The 13,055-nt window shown below is 42.4% G+C and overlaps 1 protein-coding gene and 1 long non-coding RNA gene across 3 annotated transcripts in view; one reads left to right on the forward strand and one right to left on the reverse strand.

The window, feature by feature from the left end:
• SLC30A9 (solute carrier family 30 member 9) overlaps nucleotides 1-379 on the reverse strand; it is an 81,118-nt gene extending 80,739 nt beyond the window's left edge. The window contains exon 1 of the mRNA XM_029946480.1: nucleotides 123-379. Coding sequence (XP_029802340.1) covers nucleotides 123-234 — 112 coding nt within the window. The 5' untranslated portion in view covers nucleotides 235-379. The remainder of the gene's footprint in view (nucleotides 1-122) is intronic.
• Nucleotides 1-13,055, forward strand: part of LOC115298123 — a 23,562-nt gene continuing 10,507 nt past the window's right edge. The window contains exons 1-4 of one of the 2 annotated variants that reach the window (XR_003911611.1): nucleotides 1-372; nucleotides 590-1,183; nucleotides 3,607-3,686; nucleotides 3,831-3,944. This is a non-coding gene — a long non-coding RNA (uncharacterized LOC115298123). Of the gene's footprint in view, nucleotides 373-589; nucleotides 1,184-3,606; nucleotides 3,687-3,827; nucleotides 3,945-13,055 lie in introns of both variants that reach the window. The other variant, XR_003911610.1, reaches the window with a different exon arrangement.

Here is a 13,055-nt window from a genome sequence, read left to right on the forward strand (position 1 = left end):
CCCGGAGGAAGGTGGTGGGGCTGGGGAGGGGCAGGCGGGCGAACTGCCGGGGCGAGCGCCGAGACCGGCCTGGTCCTCCAGGCCGGCTTCCGCGGAGCCGGCGGCCGGGCCGGTACACTCACCCTGGCGCTCGCTGGAGCCGGGGGCCGCCGCCCTGCAGCGCAGACGGAGCCGGCACAGGGAGGACCAGCTACATCTGTGGGCCGCAGCGGCGGCGGCCAAGCCCGGCAACATCCTGGCGGGGCGACGGCCCCTACTCGGACTCCACCTCCTGCCTCAGCGACGCCGCCGGCAACCACTGACTCCATAGACCGGACACCTGCTAATACTCACGCCTGCGCCGCCACAGGCGGCCCCAATGACCGGGAAATGGTAACCTCATTTAGCGTCGCGGATCGCGCAGGCAGCGGAAGTGACGTGGTCGCGGAGCGCGAATCGCGTGGCCTGGCCTCCGCGGACGCTGACCCAGAGGCCGGGGCGGGGCGGCGCGGCGCGGCAGCTCGGCCTCGGTGTCCCCTTCGTTTTCCCCGCGTCTGTAGGTTTTCGCGTTAGCTGGAAGCTAACGCGTGAGTTGTTTGCATCTTAACAGCTAGGAAAGCCTTGAAGTGACGGGACTTTTTCGGGCGTCTGCCTGCTCTTATTTCCTGAGTTCGAAACCTGGGTCGTGCTGTTGGAAATGGGAAGAGAGGTGGGAAGGAAGGATGGTGGCCTACTTAACCTCTCTCTCCGGAGCCTTCTTGGATGAGCCCAGCGGCGGCTAGCGTGCCCAACTCATTACTTTTCGAACCTGGCTCCAGTATGTCGTTCTTTTCTAACTCACCATTGTGTAGCCAGAGTACATGAAGGCAGGTGCTTGCCTTACTAACCTGAACCTCGGATTCTCGTGTGCAATGTAATAAAGTTAAGGCTTTCATTTGTTCAAGAAGGGAAAAGGGAGATGTGCAGACGTGGTTAGGGGAGTCAGTCTGCTTCTAGAGAGACCGGAACGATATTCACGGTGTTGACCTCTGACGTGCTCATTCAGATCTTAGCTCAAACTCAAGAGAGACGCTCCTTGACCACGCGGGCTGGAGTGGGGCTGGTTATTCTCCACCCTGTTGCCTTGTAGACTCCTCTTCAAAGCGCTCATCACTATTGGAAAGTATCTGTGGAGTTATTTTTTTATTTTTTCTCAACAGAGAAAGTAAGCATCATGGAATCTTGGATTTTGTACATTGCTGTTTCGAAGGGGTAAAACAACAGCTGGCACAGCAAATAGAGTGGAATGCATGGTCTTTTGTTTTGAAATCAATCTGAGTAGCTTAACTATGTTCCAGCAAAATAGGTCTTTCGAAGGGAAGTAAATTAGTTTGTTCCTAATTTTGAGAGAATCTACAGTCTTTATGCTAAATGAGATAAATAAAACCAGATTAGTGAGGTCACCATCAGTAAATTATCAAGAAAGGTAAGCAAATTTAAAATTCTATGACAAACATAGTTTAATACATTAAGGTTACATATTGATAACCTCAAGATTACTAAAAATCAGAGTATTACTGGGAAGTTCTTGTCTCTTCTTTGTAGATAGATTTTAACAGAAATTCAACTCCATGATATAAAATACATAAAGGCTTAAGTATATAGTAATTGTATGTAAATATCCATTAATCTTTGCTATAATGCTAACCTGCTTTGGATTTCATAAAGTAGCCCGACTTTCTTAATGTGAATACAGTGTTAATTTTGACAAACCTCCAGAAGCCTTGATTTGCCAAATAAGTTGGAAGAAGAAAGCAGATCTTGCTATGTTATCTTGTTTAACCATCACAATGCAAGATCACATAATAAGGTCTCCGTGGACTTGGATTAAAATACTTATGCAGGGGTGCCGGAGGGGGGCTCAGTCGGGTGTGCTTCCAGGGCTTGATTTCCACTCAGTTCATGAGATTGAGGGGGGCCCTTTGCTGAGAGGTGGGATTCTCCTCTCTCTGCCCCTCCCTGCCCAAGCAGGTACGCACTTTCGCTCGCTCCCTCTCAAAATAAACAAACAAAAAATGAAATACTTCTGCAGCTGTCTTGGTGTTCACACGTTGGTGTTATATACAATGATGTATTTTCATCACATACTTGTCCTGCTGGACACTCTTCAAAAGTTCCCCAAGTGCTGAAAATTGAGGAAATGTCAGTTTTAGAGTTCCTTAGCAGAATCTCCTTCCACCCGAAATTCTTTGAGGAACCCCAGCCCTTGCAGACTTTGCAGCAGTAAGGCAAAGTACCAAGGTCTACCGAGAGACTCTGCCTTACTGCTGCACCTCAGACACAGTCAGCAGCTGCCCATATGTACTAAACAGCTAAGATTCCAACACCATGGAGCTTATTTTCTGAGGAGACAGAAAATTTTAAAATAAACATAGAAGTTCAAACAGTGATATTAGTAGAGATGCCCGACTGGCTCAGTTGGTACAGCGTGTGACTCTTGATCTCAGGGTCGAGTGCAAGCCTCACGTTAGGGGTAGAGTTTATTTTTATAAAATTAGTAGTGGTAATATCCATCATTTGCTAATTGCCACACCCTCTGCGTGCATTATCTTATTCATAACACCTAAGTAAGTTGTAGATGATGAAACTAAGGCCAAGATCTTGCTTTTAACCAGCCACCACACTTTACTTTCTAAATCAATGGATTTTGTCCTTTGGAAGAAAATACAAGGGCATTCAAGATCTGAATGACAACATTGTCTTTTATTTTCTGAAATATAGGTCGGGAACATCTCCCCAGATTTTTTTATGTATGACCAACATGATATTAAGTTTCAAAAAAATAAACTGAGTTTTGGACTACCTGGGTGGCTCAGTTGGTTGAATGTACAACTTCAGCTCAGGTCATGATTTCATGGTTTGTGAGTTTGAGCCCTGCATCGGATTCTCTGCTGTTGGCACAGATCCCACTTCAGATCCTCTGTCTACCTCTGCCCCTCCCCCACTCACATTCTCTCAAAAATAAGCATTTTTTAAAAAATTTGAGTTTCGTAAGAATTCGAGATATAAATAGATGCCTAAATTTAGGTAACTGTTAAGTCAGATAGATGGAAATAGATGTAGGAAAGAAGTGTCATTTGATTATTAGCCATACACAATACCAGCAAGGTTTTCCATTAACTCTGATTTAGTTCTTACATCTTTCAAAACTTTGCTATACTTAAGCTGACTGTTCCTTGGTTTCCTCTTGCCTATAGCTTTGGGGAAACAGTGATTTGAAACAAACTTGCCCATTTATGTGGAAAATTGACTTAGATAATCCATTAGAAGATAAAGTGACTGGTTCTATCAGGCATACCAAGAACACAAGTTTAATTTTGAACACATATTTATTGGCATTGTGTTGCTTTTTGCCTGCGGGATTGAGGGAGGAGGGAGCTTGCCCACCTGACGCTTAAAACAGAAAACGTTTTACATGTGGATAAAAGGAAGAGTGGCCACACCCAAGGCTGTCATTCCCAGCCGTACAAGCATGGTCAGAAGCAATGTGTCAGAAGCATGTACAGCAAACGTCTGCATAAGAAAACAAAATTTGAAGTTCATATGTTTCTGATCAGGCTGCTAATCTTTCCCCTCTCCATTTTTCAGAGCTGCTGAGTGATCTTCCCAAGCGAGGATGAGCCAGAACATGGAAATCAGACTCAGGTCCTCTGACTCCAGATCTGCATGTGTGTGAGCCTCGGGTGCAGTGGGGAGAGGCTGACGTTGTTCTGACAGGCGTCCTCCCTCACATTATTTTGTGAAGTAACTTGTTTTTTAATCACAATTATGTGAAATAACCATACTTGCATAACTCTACTTGCATTCAGTAGGTTCACCCTTTACCACTTCCATCCAAGAATAAGCAGAATTTCTCCAATGTTGACCGTATTCCTGGGTCCTCGCTCTTCTCTCCCGCCATGCACTCCGGGCTCCTTTCCTCAGAGGTTAGTGATCCGGAGATTACAGGCATTCTCATTGGGAAAGTCAAATTATTAAATACTCCTGGGGACAGAGGAGACTGAAATGTTTGATTATCTTTATCCTTGAGAAGAATAAGCTGGGGACTGAAAGCGTGTAGATTGGTACTTTGGGGGAGGGCAGCATGGGTGGAGAGAGTAAACTTCTTCCCCGAAGCCAGCTAGGTGGGGGCCACCGAAAGAAATTCTCGTCAGGCTCTTAAAACTGTAACTTTTTTTTAGGGATAATACACGGAAGAAAGCACAAATCCTAAAGGCAGGACTCTAGAGATTTTAACTAGGGAACAAAAGTGTGTCACCAGCACACGGCATTCCCCGCTTCCCAAGAGCTGCTCTTCTAGTCACCACCCTCCCAGTCCTCAGGGTAGTACGATCCTAACAACAGAGGTTAATTTTCCCTGTTTGGGGACTTTATATGTTGTACACTATGTGTTCTTTCATACTGCGTATGACAAGTGTCTAGCTTCTTTACCTCAATATTATGTTTGTGGGATTCATGGTGTTATGTTCATCCTCACTGCTGTATGGGGTCCCCTTGTGCGAATATCTCACAATTTACCCATTTTACTCCTGATTAGCATTTGGGTAGTTTCAGTTCAGGACTATCCCAAATTATCACAGACATGTGTATGCATTTCGGATGGATATATGCCTAGGACTAAAATTACTAAGATGCCTAGGTTGGGGTGCCTGGGTGGCTCAATCAGTTAAGCGTCCAACTTCGGCTCAGGTCATGATTTCATGGTTCCTGGGTTCGAGTCCCATGTCGGGCTCTGTGCTGACAGCTCAGAATCTGGAGCCTGCTTCAGATTCTCTGTCACCCTCTCTCTCTGCCCCTCCCCCACTCATGCTCTGTTTCTCTCTGTCTCAATAACAAATAAACATAAAAGATTTTTTAAAATAAAATTACTGGGTCATACGGTATACAAACTTCAAGCTTTAGCAGTTACTAGCAGTATGCCAAAATAGTTGTACCAATTTTACCAATACAGACTCCGAATAACAGTATGGGGAAGTTCTGTTTGCTCTTGACTGTACAACATCTGCTACTATCTTTTTTTTAACCTCATGGGAGGTATGGAGTGGTATAGCAGTGTAGTTTTAATTCACATCTCCTTGATGATAAATGGAGCTGGATACATTTTCAAATGTATATTGGCTATTAGATATCCTTTTCATATCCTATTCAAGATTATTACCCACCTTTATTTTAGGTTGTCTGTGTTTTTCTTATTGGTTTGTATGAGCTCTTGATATATATATATATATATATTCTGGAAACAAGTCCCTTGTTGGATATATGTATTACAAATATCACCTTCCACTCTGTGAGTTGTCCTACCATTTCTTAGTGGTGTCTTTGGGGAAAGGAAGTTCTTAAATTATCAACTTATTATCTGTCATGTTCCCGTCACTCACCCCCACGTTGGGGGCCACTTGTCATGTCCCACCCCGGCTGGCGGGGCGGAAAATCCTTGCGGGTTCGTGATCCTGAGAGAGGGAGAGAAAGGGCAGGAAGGGGGAGCACAGAGAGTAAGGACACAACACACCGTATCTGATCAAGCCTTGTCTTCTTATTCAGAAAACACTGTCTCTTATAAAGGTTTTTAGGTGGGAGAACAAGGCAGCTGACCTAGGTCGGTTGCTAGGAAACAGGGTCAAAGCTAGGGTAAAGGAGGAAACAAAGTAAAGTTTTTAGCACAGCACCTGAAGGGTCAATACCACCCTGCCGGTGATTGATCTTTGTTTTTCTGGCTTCTCCTGGCAGGGAGTGGCTCTCCCCTGCCTCTTTTTGCAATTCCCCTCAGGGAGTAACATTACCGGCTAGTAAATGGCCAAGCAGCTGAATCTTTGCAGCTCCCCACAATTATCAACTTTGGACGAATTATCAATTTATTTCACTAATAGTATCTTCTGTGTTCTATTTTAGATATTTATACATATGCCGTGATACTTGTAAAGTTTTGTAGTGTCTTCAAGATAAAGAGAGTGATATCTTCATCCCCATTTGGATGTTTGCTTAACCACCAAGCTTGGTGATCTATCTCAGCACTATAGATTTAGAGGCAATTCTGAGCATGGAGGGGAGATGGTTCATGGAGCAGAGAGAATTCTAATACACAGACTTGGATCCTGTCTGATCCTACTAACCTCAAGTTGGGATCACAGAGAATAAATGAGATTGAGACCTGTAGACTTGTCTGAGAACATGGGGCAACAGATGTGTGTGTATCAGATGAATTTGCTTCACCAGCCACCAGTCAGCTGATGGATACAGCAAGTCTTATAAAGAGCTATCGAAACATAGGGAGCTGCTTGGGATTGAATTTCTCCTCAATGGCGCCTGTTGGGAATCCCCATGTGTACCCACTGACAAGGAGCTAGATAAGCCACAGTGACCTACAGAAAGGGGACAGCAACCTTGCCACATTCATGCACTTAAGATATTACCTGTTTTCCTTGTTGAGCTCCTGACCGCACCACCAGAGGAGGAAGCACATGAAAGAGATGTGTGTAAATAAGAGTTGGAACCACAGGTCTAGTCTACCGTGGAGGGGTGTGTTTTTAAATTAAATCATGAGATTGGTGTTTAAATGAATAGAACTAAGTCTCAGCACCTGGAATTAAGAGTCTAATAAACAGGGTTTTTGTTTCTTTTGAACCCTAAAACTATAAAGTTTGACAAAGTACGAAGTGTAGAAAATATGAAACTTTCAGGCACATGCCTCTTGAGTTGAGCTTCTCAAACTAGTTACACAGTTTTGTCTCCCCTAGTATCTTTAGACAGGGATTATTTCTTACTCACCTTTCAAGCTTTGGTGTCTAGTGTACAATACAGTGCATGGAACATGTAATGCATGTGAGTGAGTGAATGCAAGCAAACTCTAAGAACTACATACGTAACTTTTCATTCTCCTTTAGTCCATAGGCTCCTTCAGAGAAATAAGGAATTAAGGTTATTTCTGTAAAATCTCTACAACTTCCACGCCACAGAGAGAACTTTCAGTCCACATTTACTTCTTTTTCTAATCAGCTCTCCTTCCCTCTCAATAAATATATACATCCTCCTTTGAGAAGTACGCTTTTCCCCTAAAATGTTACATGACTTTGAGCTACATTACAGAAAGGCTCTCACATCTCTAGAGTCCCTTCCGGCTCTTTTTGGACTCTGCATGATCTGTCCCAGCCCTCCACTCCATTTCCTCGTCCACCATCTCCTCCCATTTCTCCACAAATACCCTCCTAACTCTGCCCTTACCATTCACTGGCTCTGTCCGTGTCTGAAGCCACTTCCCCATTTCACCATCGCTTTGGGGAGTCGGGGAGACAGCAATGGGAGACAGTACTTCCTATCTTCTAGCCTCAAATATCTATACAAGTGGGGGCGGGAAGCTGAAAAGATACACAGGGCCAGAGTCCTGCTCGTTTTTATTCTTAGCCTCTTGTGGAACCATCTTCCACTAAACATCTCCGTAGCATGGACATGCTTCATTACAGCTTCTTTGTCCTCCCCAGCTGTCCTGCACTTTCTCCGAATACCTCCCAAATTCCTTCTCTTGTTTTTGGATAGCTTGCTGGAAGCAGTTTTGTCTGACCCCTCTCTCTCTCTCTCTCTCTCTCTCTCTCTCTCTCTCTCTCTATATATATATATATATATATATGTACACCCATATATATATACACCCACACAGATATATATGTACATATACCCATATGTATATATGATGTGTATATATACATATATGTCATGTGTATATATACATATATGTCATATGTATATCAGATTTCTATGAAATTTTACATTGATTATTTGCCCTTTCTAAAAATATCCTGACCTTTACTTTTTTTATCCCTAAAAAAAGGAGTTAAACTGAATCAATTCTGGTATTTTGGCTATGCCGTATCAGGGCATAAGCAGTGTCAGAGAAACCGAGAAAGGAAGAGAAGAATCCAGTCCCTGCCCTGTGTTCTGGTTAGGGAGGAGCAGACTTTGGAGAAGGTGAGCCAAAGCCTGCTCTGGTAACAAGCCGAAAATATGCTCTTCGAAGCCGAGGCCTAAGCTGTGCCCATAAAATGCTAAACAAACTTGACTGTGGCTCTGGCTTCTTCACAGTAAGGCATAATTCTTTCACATTCTTCTACATAAACAGAGATAGATTATAAAGAGGCAGGAGACTTTCTAAAGAATTGGGTCAAATGGAAGAATAAATAGAAAAAACAAATAAGGAAATAAAAATTAAGCAGCAAAAATATTTTTTAGAAAGTGTCAAAAAAAATAATTACCAACACCATACGGCTCAGATAAATGAACTGCACTCAGAGGCCAGAGTACAAAACATAATTATTCATTAACTTGGAGTGTAGCCTCCGCTACATGTTATTTCACCAACTGAATTGTGCGCTAAGGACAGTGAATTCTACACTTAAATATCTAATAATTTGGCAGAGTTATTCCTGTCCCATACTCACAAAAAATAATTTAAAAAAAATTTTTTAAGTGATTCGAGGAAGGGGAGCCTGAGTGGCTCAGTTGGTTTGGCAGCAAACTTGAGCTCAGGTTGTAATCTCACGGTCTATGGGTTCGAGCCCCGCATCGGGCTCTGTGCTGACAGCTCAGAGCCTGGGGCCTGCTTCCAATTCTGTGTCTCCCTCTCTCTATGCCCCTCCTCTGCTTGCTTGCTGTCTCTATCTCTTTCTCAAAAATAATAAACATTAAAAAAATATTTTTTACTAGATAAAGTGGTTTGAGGAAGAGTGGTTAACTGGAATCAAAACTAGTCCTAGAACCTAATATATTTGAACCGGGCTCGGCAGCAGGCCACTCACGGACCTAATGGCTGAAGACAGTAGTTCTGGTGACAGAGGAAAAGCTCTGAGGCAGCCCAGGATTTTACGCCCTCACTGTTTTTTCTGGTAATGGGCTCCCTTCATTCCTTTTCCATAAGTAAAGCATCAGATTGTTTACTCTTCCAAGAAGTATAGCCTCCAACCAAGAAGTACAAATTCATGATGGAAACCAAACTCCAAGCAATGGGTTTTGACTGTTATTTATCAGGATGTGAAATGAGAAAATATGCAACTGATAAATCTTAGAAACAAAATTGGGAATGAAGAAAAATAAATTTCAAAACAAATCATTTAGCAGTTGCTCTTAGAAACAAATTCCAGCCATTGGCCGAGCACCTCCACCCCTGGGGTTCCTCAGGCCCATTGGCCTTCTCTGCCCACAGGTCCCTGGGCTGTCTGTGGGGGGGCTGTCAACAGTGGCCCTGACCTTCCTTGCTAGAGCACACCTCTTTGCTGTGTTGCTCCTTCCGAGCATATGCGTGTGTTTGTACAGAACAGTTACTTGCCATGTTGGGGCAGTTTTAGGTATTGCTTCTAATAAAAAAAAGAAAAGAAACAAACTCTGGATTAAAGATAAAGTTTCTATCTATATTCATTTCTCTTGACATGGAGTTTTTTATTAAATTCTTTTGCAGTTTTTTGAAATATTTTTTTTGTTTGTTTGTTTTTAAATAATCTCTATACCCACTGTGAGGCTCAAACCCACGACCCCAGGATCAAGAGTCACACACTCTCCTGAGACAGCCAGATGCCGCTGGAAATTTTTAATAGTAGGTAGAGTACAGTAAAGGACACTGTTCATACTTCCTGTCTGCCCAGCATATCTCTGATGTAATTCCAGTATCTGGGGGAATTCCCACCTTGTGGATCCACCTCCCCAGGACAGAAAGCTGGAACTTGCTTTCCCAGGCCCCCTTGCAGCAAGGGACCAAAGATATGACAGGGACATCCATTTGAAAAAAGTGATGGGAAAAGCAAACCATCTCATGGAATACATTTGGGGCAAGGCGTGAGGCCAAGATACATGCAGCTTTCTGAGGCAGGAGGGACAGAAGTTCTGGCGAATGACCACACAACCGTGAGGACTGTCTCCAAGGGAAACTGCACCATTCCTGGGCCTTTAGCTTCCAAGCTTGATTCTCAACTTCCAGATTTCTTAGTTATCCAATATCCTTTGAAAAAAGACCCTTTTCTGTTTAACTAGGGTAGATTTTGTTTCAAACATTCAGTGTGTATTTACTGAGTACAATCTATGATCTAGGAACTGGCTTTTAGCAATGAAAAAAAAAAACTGGAACAGATTCTTATCCTGATAAAGCTCATATTCTGGTAGGGGAGACAGATGATAAAATAAATATATGACAATGCTATATGCCATATGATAGGCATCACAGACAAGAAGTACCATAGAGAAAGGTAAAGCAGGTAAGGAGAAGAAATGCCAGGTGGGAGGTGTAGCACATTTAAACATGAGAGACTATTGAATACTGAAAATGAACCCAGGGTTGAAGGGGGTGGTGGTCATGGAGGAGGGCACTTGTGGGGAAGAGCACTGGGTGTTATATGGAAACCAATTTGACAATAAACTATTAAAAAATAAAAAATACCTGACATAAATAAATAAATAAATAAATAAATAAATAGGGTGGTCAGGAAAGGTCTGACCAAGATGATATTTGCATAAAGATCTGAAGGTGTAAAGAAAGGAATCAAATGGGTATCTAGGTCAGCATTCTAGGTAGAAGGGACACAAAGAGCACTTGTTGCCGTGAGCAGGAGTGTACTTGGCCCATTCCAGGAAGAGAAGCAAACCAGTGTGGCTGAAACACTGACCAAGGGGAAAAGCAGTAACAGATGAGGGCAGGAGGAGAGCGATCCAGTACGTGCTGGCGGGTACTGCAGGGGAAACACTGAAGGGGTCTGAGCAGAGGAGACACGTGTGATTGCTGCACTGAAAACAGACATCCGGGAAGAGGGCAGGTAAAAGCAGAAAACATGAGGAAAGTGACGAACCTACTGTAACAAACGAGGTGACGATGAAGACGGTACCGGATGCGGGTGAAGAGAGATAGTCCGATTCTGGATATATTTTGAAGGTATAACTGACACCATTTAGTGACAGGTTAGTTTGGGGACATTCTGATGACTTAATGCTTCTGACACATAGAATTAGCATATATAACTTAATGTGTTTCCTAAGAACCAAAAGGCAGAAAAATATGTATTCTCAGCAGTAGTAGTGGTGTAAACCCTCTTACATTAATATAGAGCTTTAGCATTAACACTATCTGATAGATGTAATGATGTATGTCATAATTACTATGCTGAGGTCATTTAAACCATGTTTTCAGTGGGGACACCTGGCTGATTCAGTCAAGTATGCGACTCTTGATCTCAGGGTTATAAATTCAAGGTCCACATTGGGTATAGAGATTACTTAAAAATCTTAAAAAATGTTTTCAGTGCTTACTATGTGTAGGGCATGGTAATTTGATAACATCACCAAAAATTTACATAGCACTAGAGTGTACAAAGCACTTTAACAACCATTATTTAAACTCACATCCACTTCAAGAGATCACTAACTCCCTGTTTTACAGATATGGAAACTAGTATCTAGAAACATAAGTGACTTGCCTCAGGTCAGCTCCTGGCAGAGCCAGCCTTGAACATGACCACAGATCCTTTAACTCACAGATTAAAGTGCTATATCACAGCTACACGACAAGGTGGCATTCTACAATCTGCCAGGTTTCACTTTTATGTCTTACTCATAAAATGTTCTATATCTCTATCTTAAACACTAAGTCCATATGCTGTGGGTAGAATTGTGTTTCCCCCACATTCACTCCCCAAATTCCTATGTTGCAGTTCTAACCTCCAATGTGACTATATTACTAGACAGAACCTTTAGGAGGTAATTAAGGTATAATTTATAATTTATTATAATAAGGTTAAATTATACCTTAATTACCTCCTAAAGGTAAGCCCTGAGCCAACAGGACTGGAGGGCTTATAAGAGGAAGACAAAGATACCTTTTATTTTCTACACATACACACACCTGAACATACAGTGAGATGGTAGTTACCTACAAGCCAAGAGGAAAGGCCTCAGAATGAAATCTACCTTGCTGGCACCTTGGCCTTGAACTTCCCTGCCTCCAGAAATCCGAGAAATTTGTTGTTTAAGTCATCCAGTCAATGGTATTTTGTTATGGCAGCCTGAGGAGACTAATACACCCTATTATGGAAAAGAAGGGTTGTTTAATCTAAAACAGTCTTAATGTTGGCCAATTTAACATACCCACAAAATCCCAAAGAATGTTCAATTCCAACTTCAATTTCAAGCCATGTAATGCAAATCACACAAAGTCCACAAGCCAGAGGAGATTAGAGTCATTGTTTTATACCCTATTCAGCGGGCCCCTAAGCTCCATTCAGTCCTGGAGTCATCCTCCTAGACTCTAGGGAAGCAACATGTGCCAATGTCAAGTTCACCAGTGACTCTCTTACAGTCTCCTTCATGCCTTCAATTCCTGCGATGTCCAATAAACTAGCCACTAGTCACATATGGAGAGTATTTGATACATGGCTATTCTGAATTGAGATGTGTTATGAGAATTAAAATATATACTAGATTTCAAAGACAATATGAAAAAAAGTAAAACATACTAATAATTAACAGTTGAATATTATTGTGGATATAGGGGGTTAAATGAAACATTAGAAAAATTAATTTTGTTTCTTTTTACTGTTTTTAACATGCTCCTAGAAAATTTAAAATTACATATGTGGCTTACATTTCTGCTTTGCATTGTATTTCTTTGCTTCTCCATATAGTCTCTTAGTCCTTTTTTTTTTTTTTTTTTAAAGCAGGTACCACACCCAGCATCAGCATGGAGCCCGACACAGGGCTTGAACTCATGACCCTGAGATTAAGACCTAAGCTAAGATCAAGAGTCGCTTAAGTGACTGGACCACCCAGGCGTCCTTCCTAGTCTTTTTGATATACTCACTCTTTCCTTGGAACCTCAGCTCCAGTTTTTCTTGGGTCCTGCCTCAAAAGGATGCTGTCAGTCTTTCTCTGCTCCAACAACTTCTACTATTATTGTGGGCAGATTTCGGAACTTGAGTGTGCAAGAGGCAGAAGGGGAAAGACCTTATAGAAGTTTGACTCCCAGATAAAATATTGAATGCAATTAGATCTTTCCTCAATGCACGGATACTTTT

The sequence above is a fragment of the Suricata suricatta genome, chromosome 1 (genome assembly GCF_006229205.1).
Source record: "Suricata suricatta isolate VVHF042 chromosome 1, meerkat_22Aug2017_6uvM2_HiC, whole genome shotgun sequence".
Lineage (NCBI taxonomy): Eukaryota > Metazoa > Chordata > Mammalia > Carnivora > Herpestidae > Suricata > Suricata suricatta.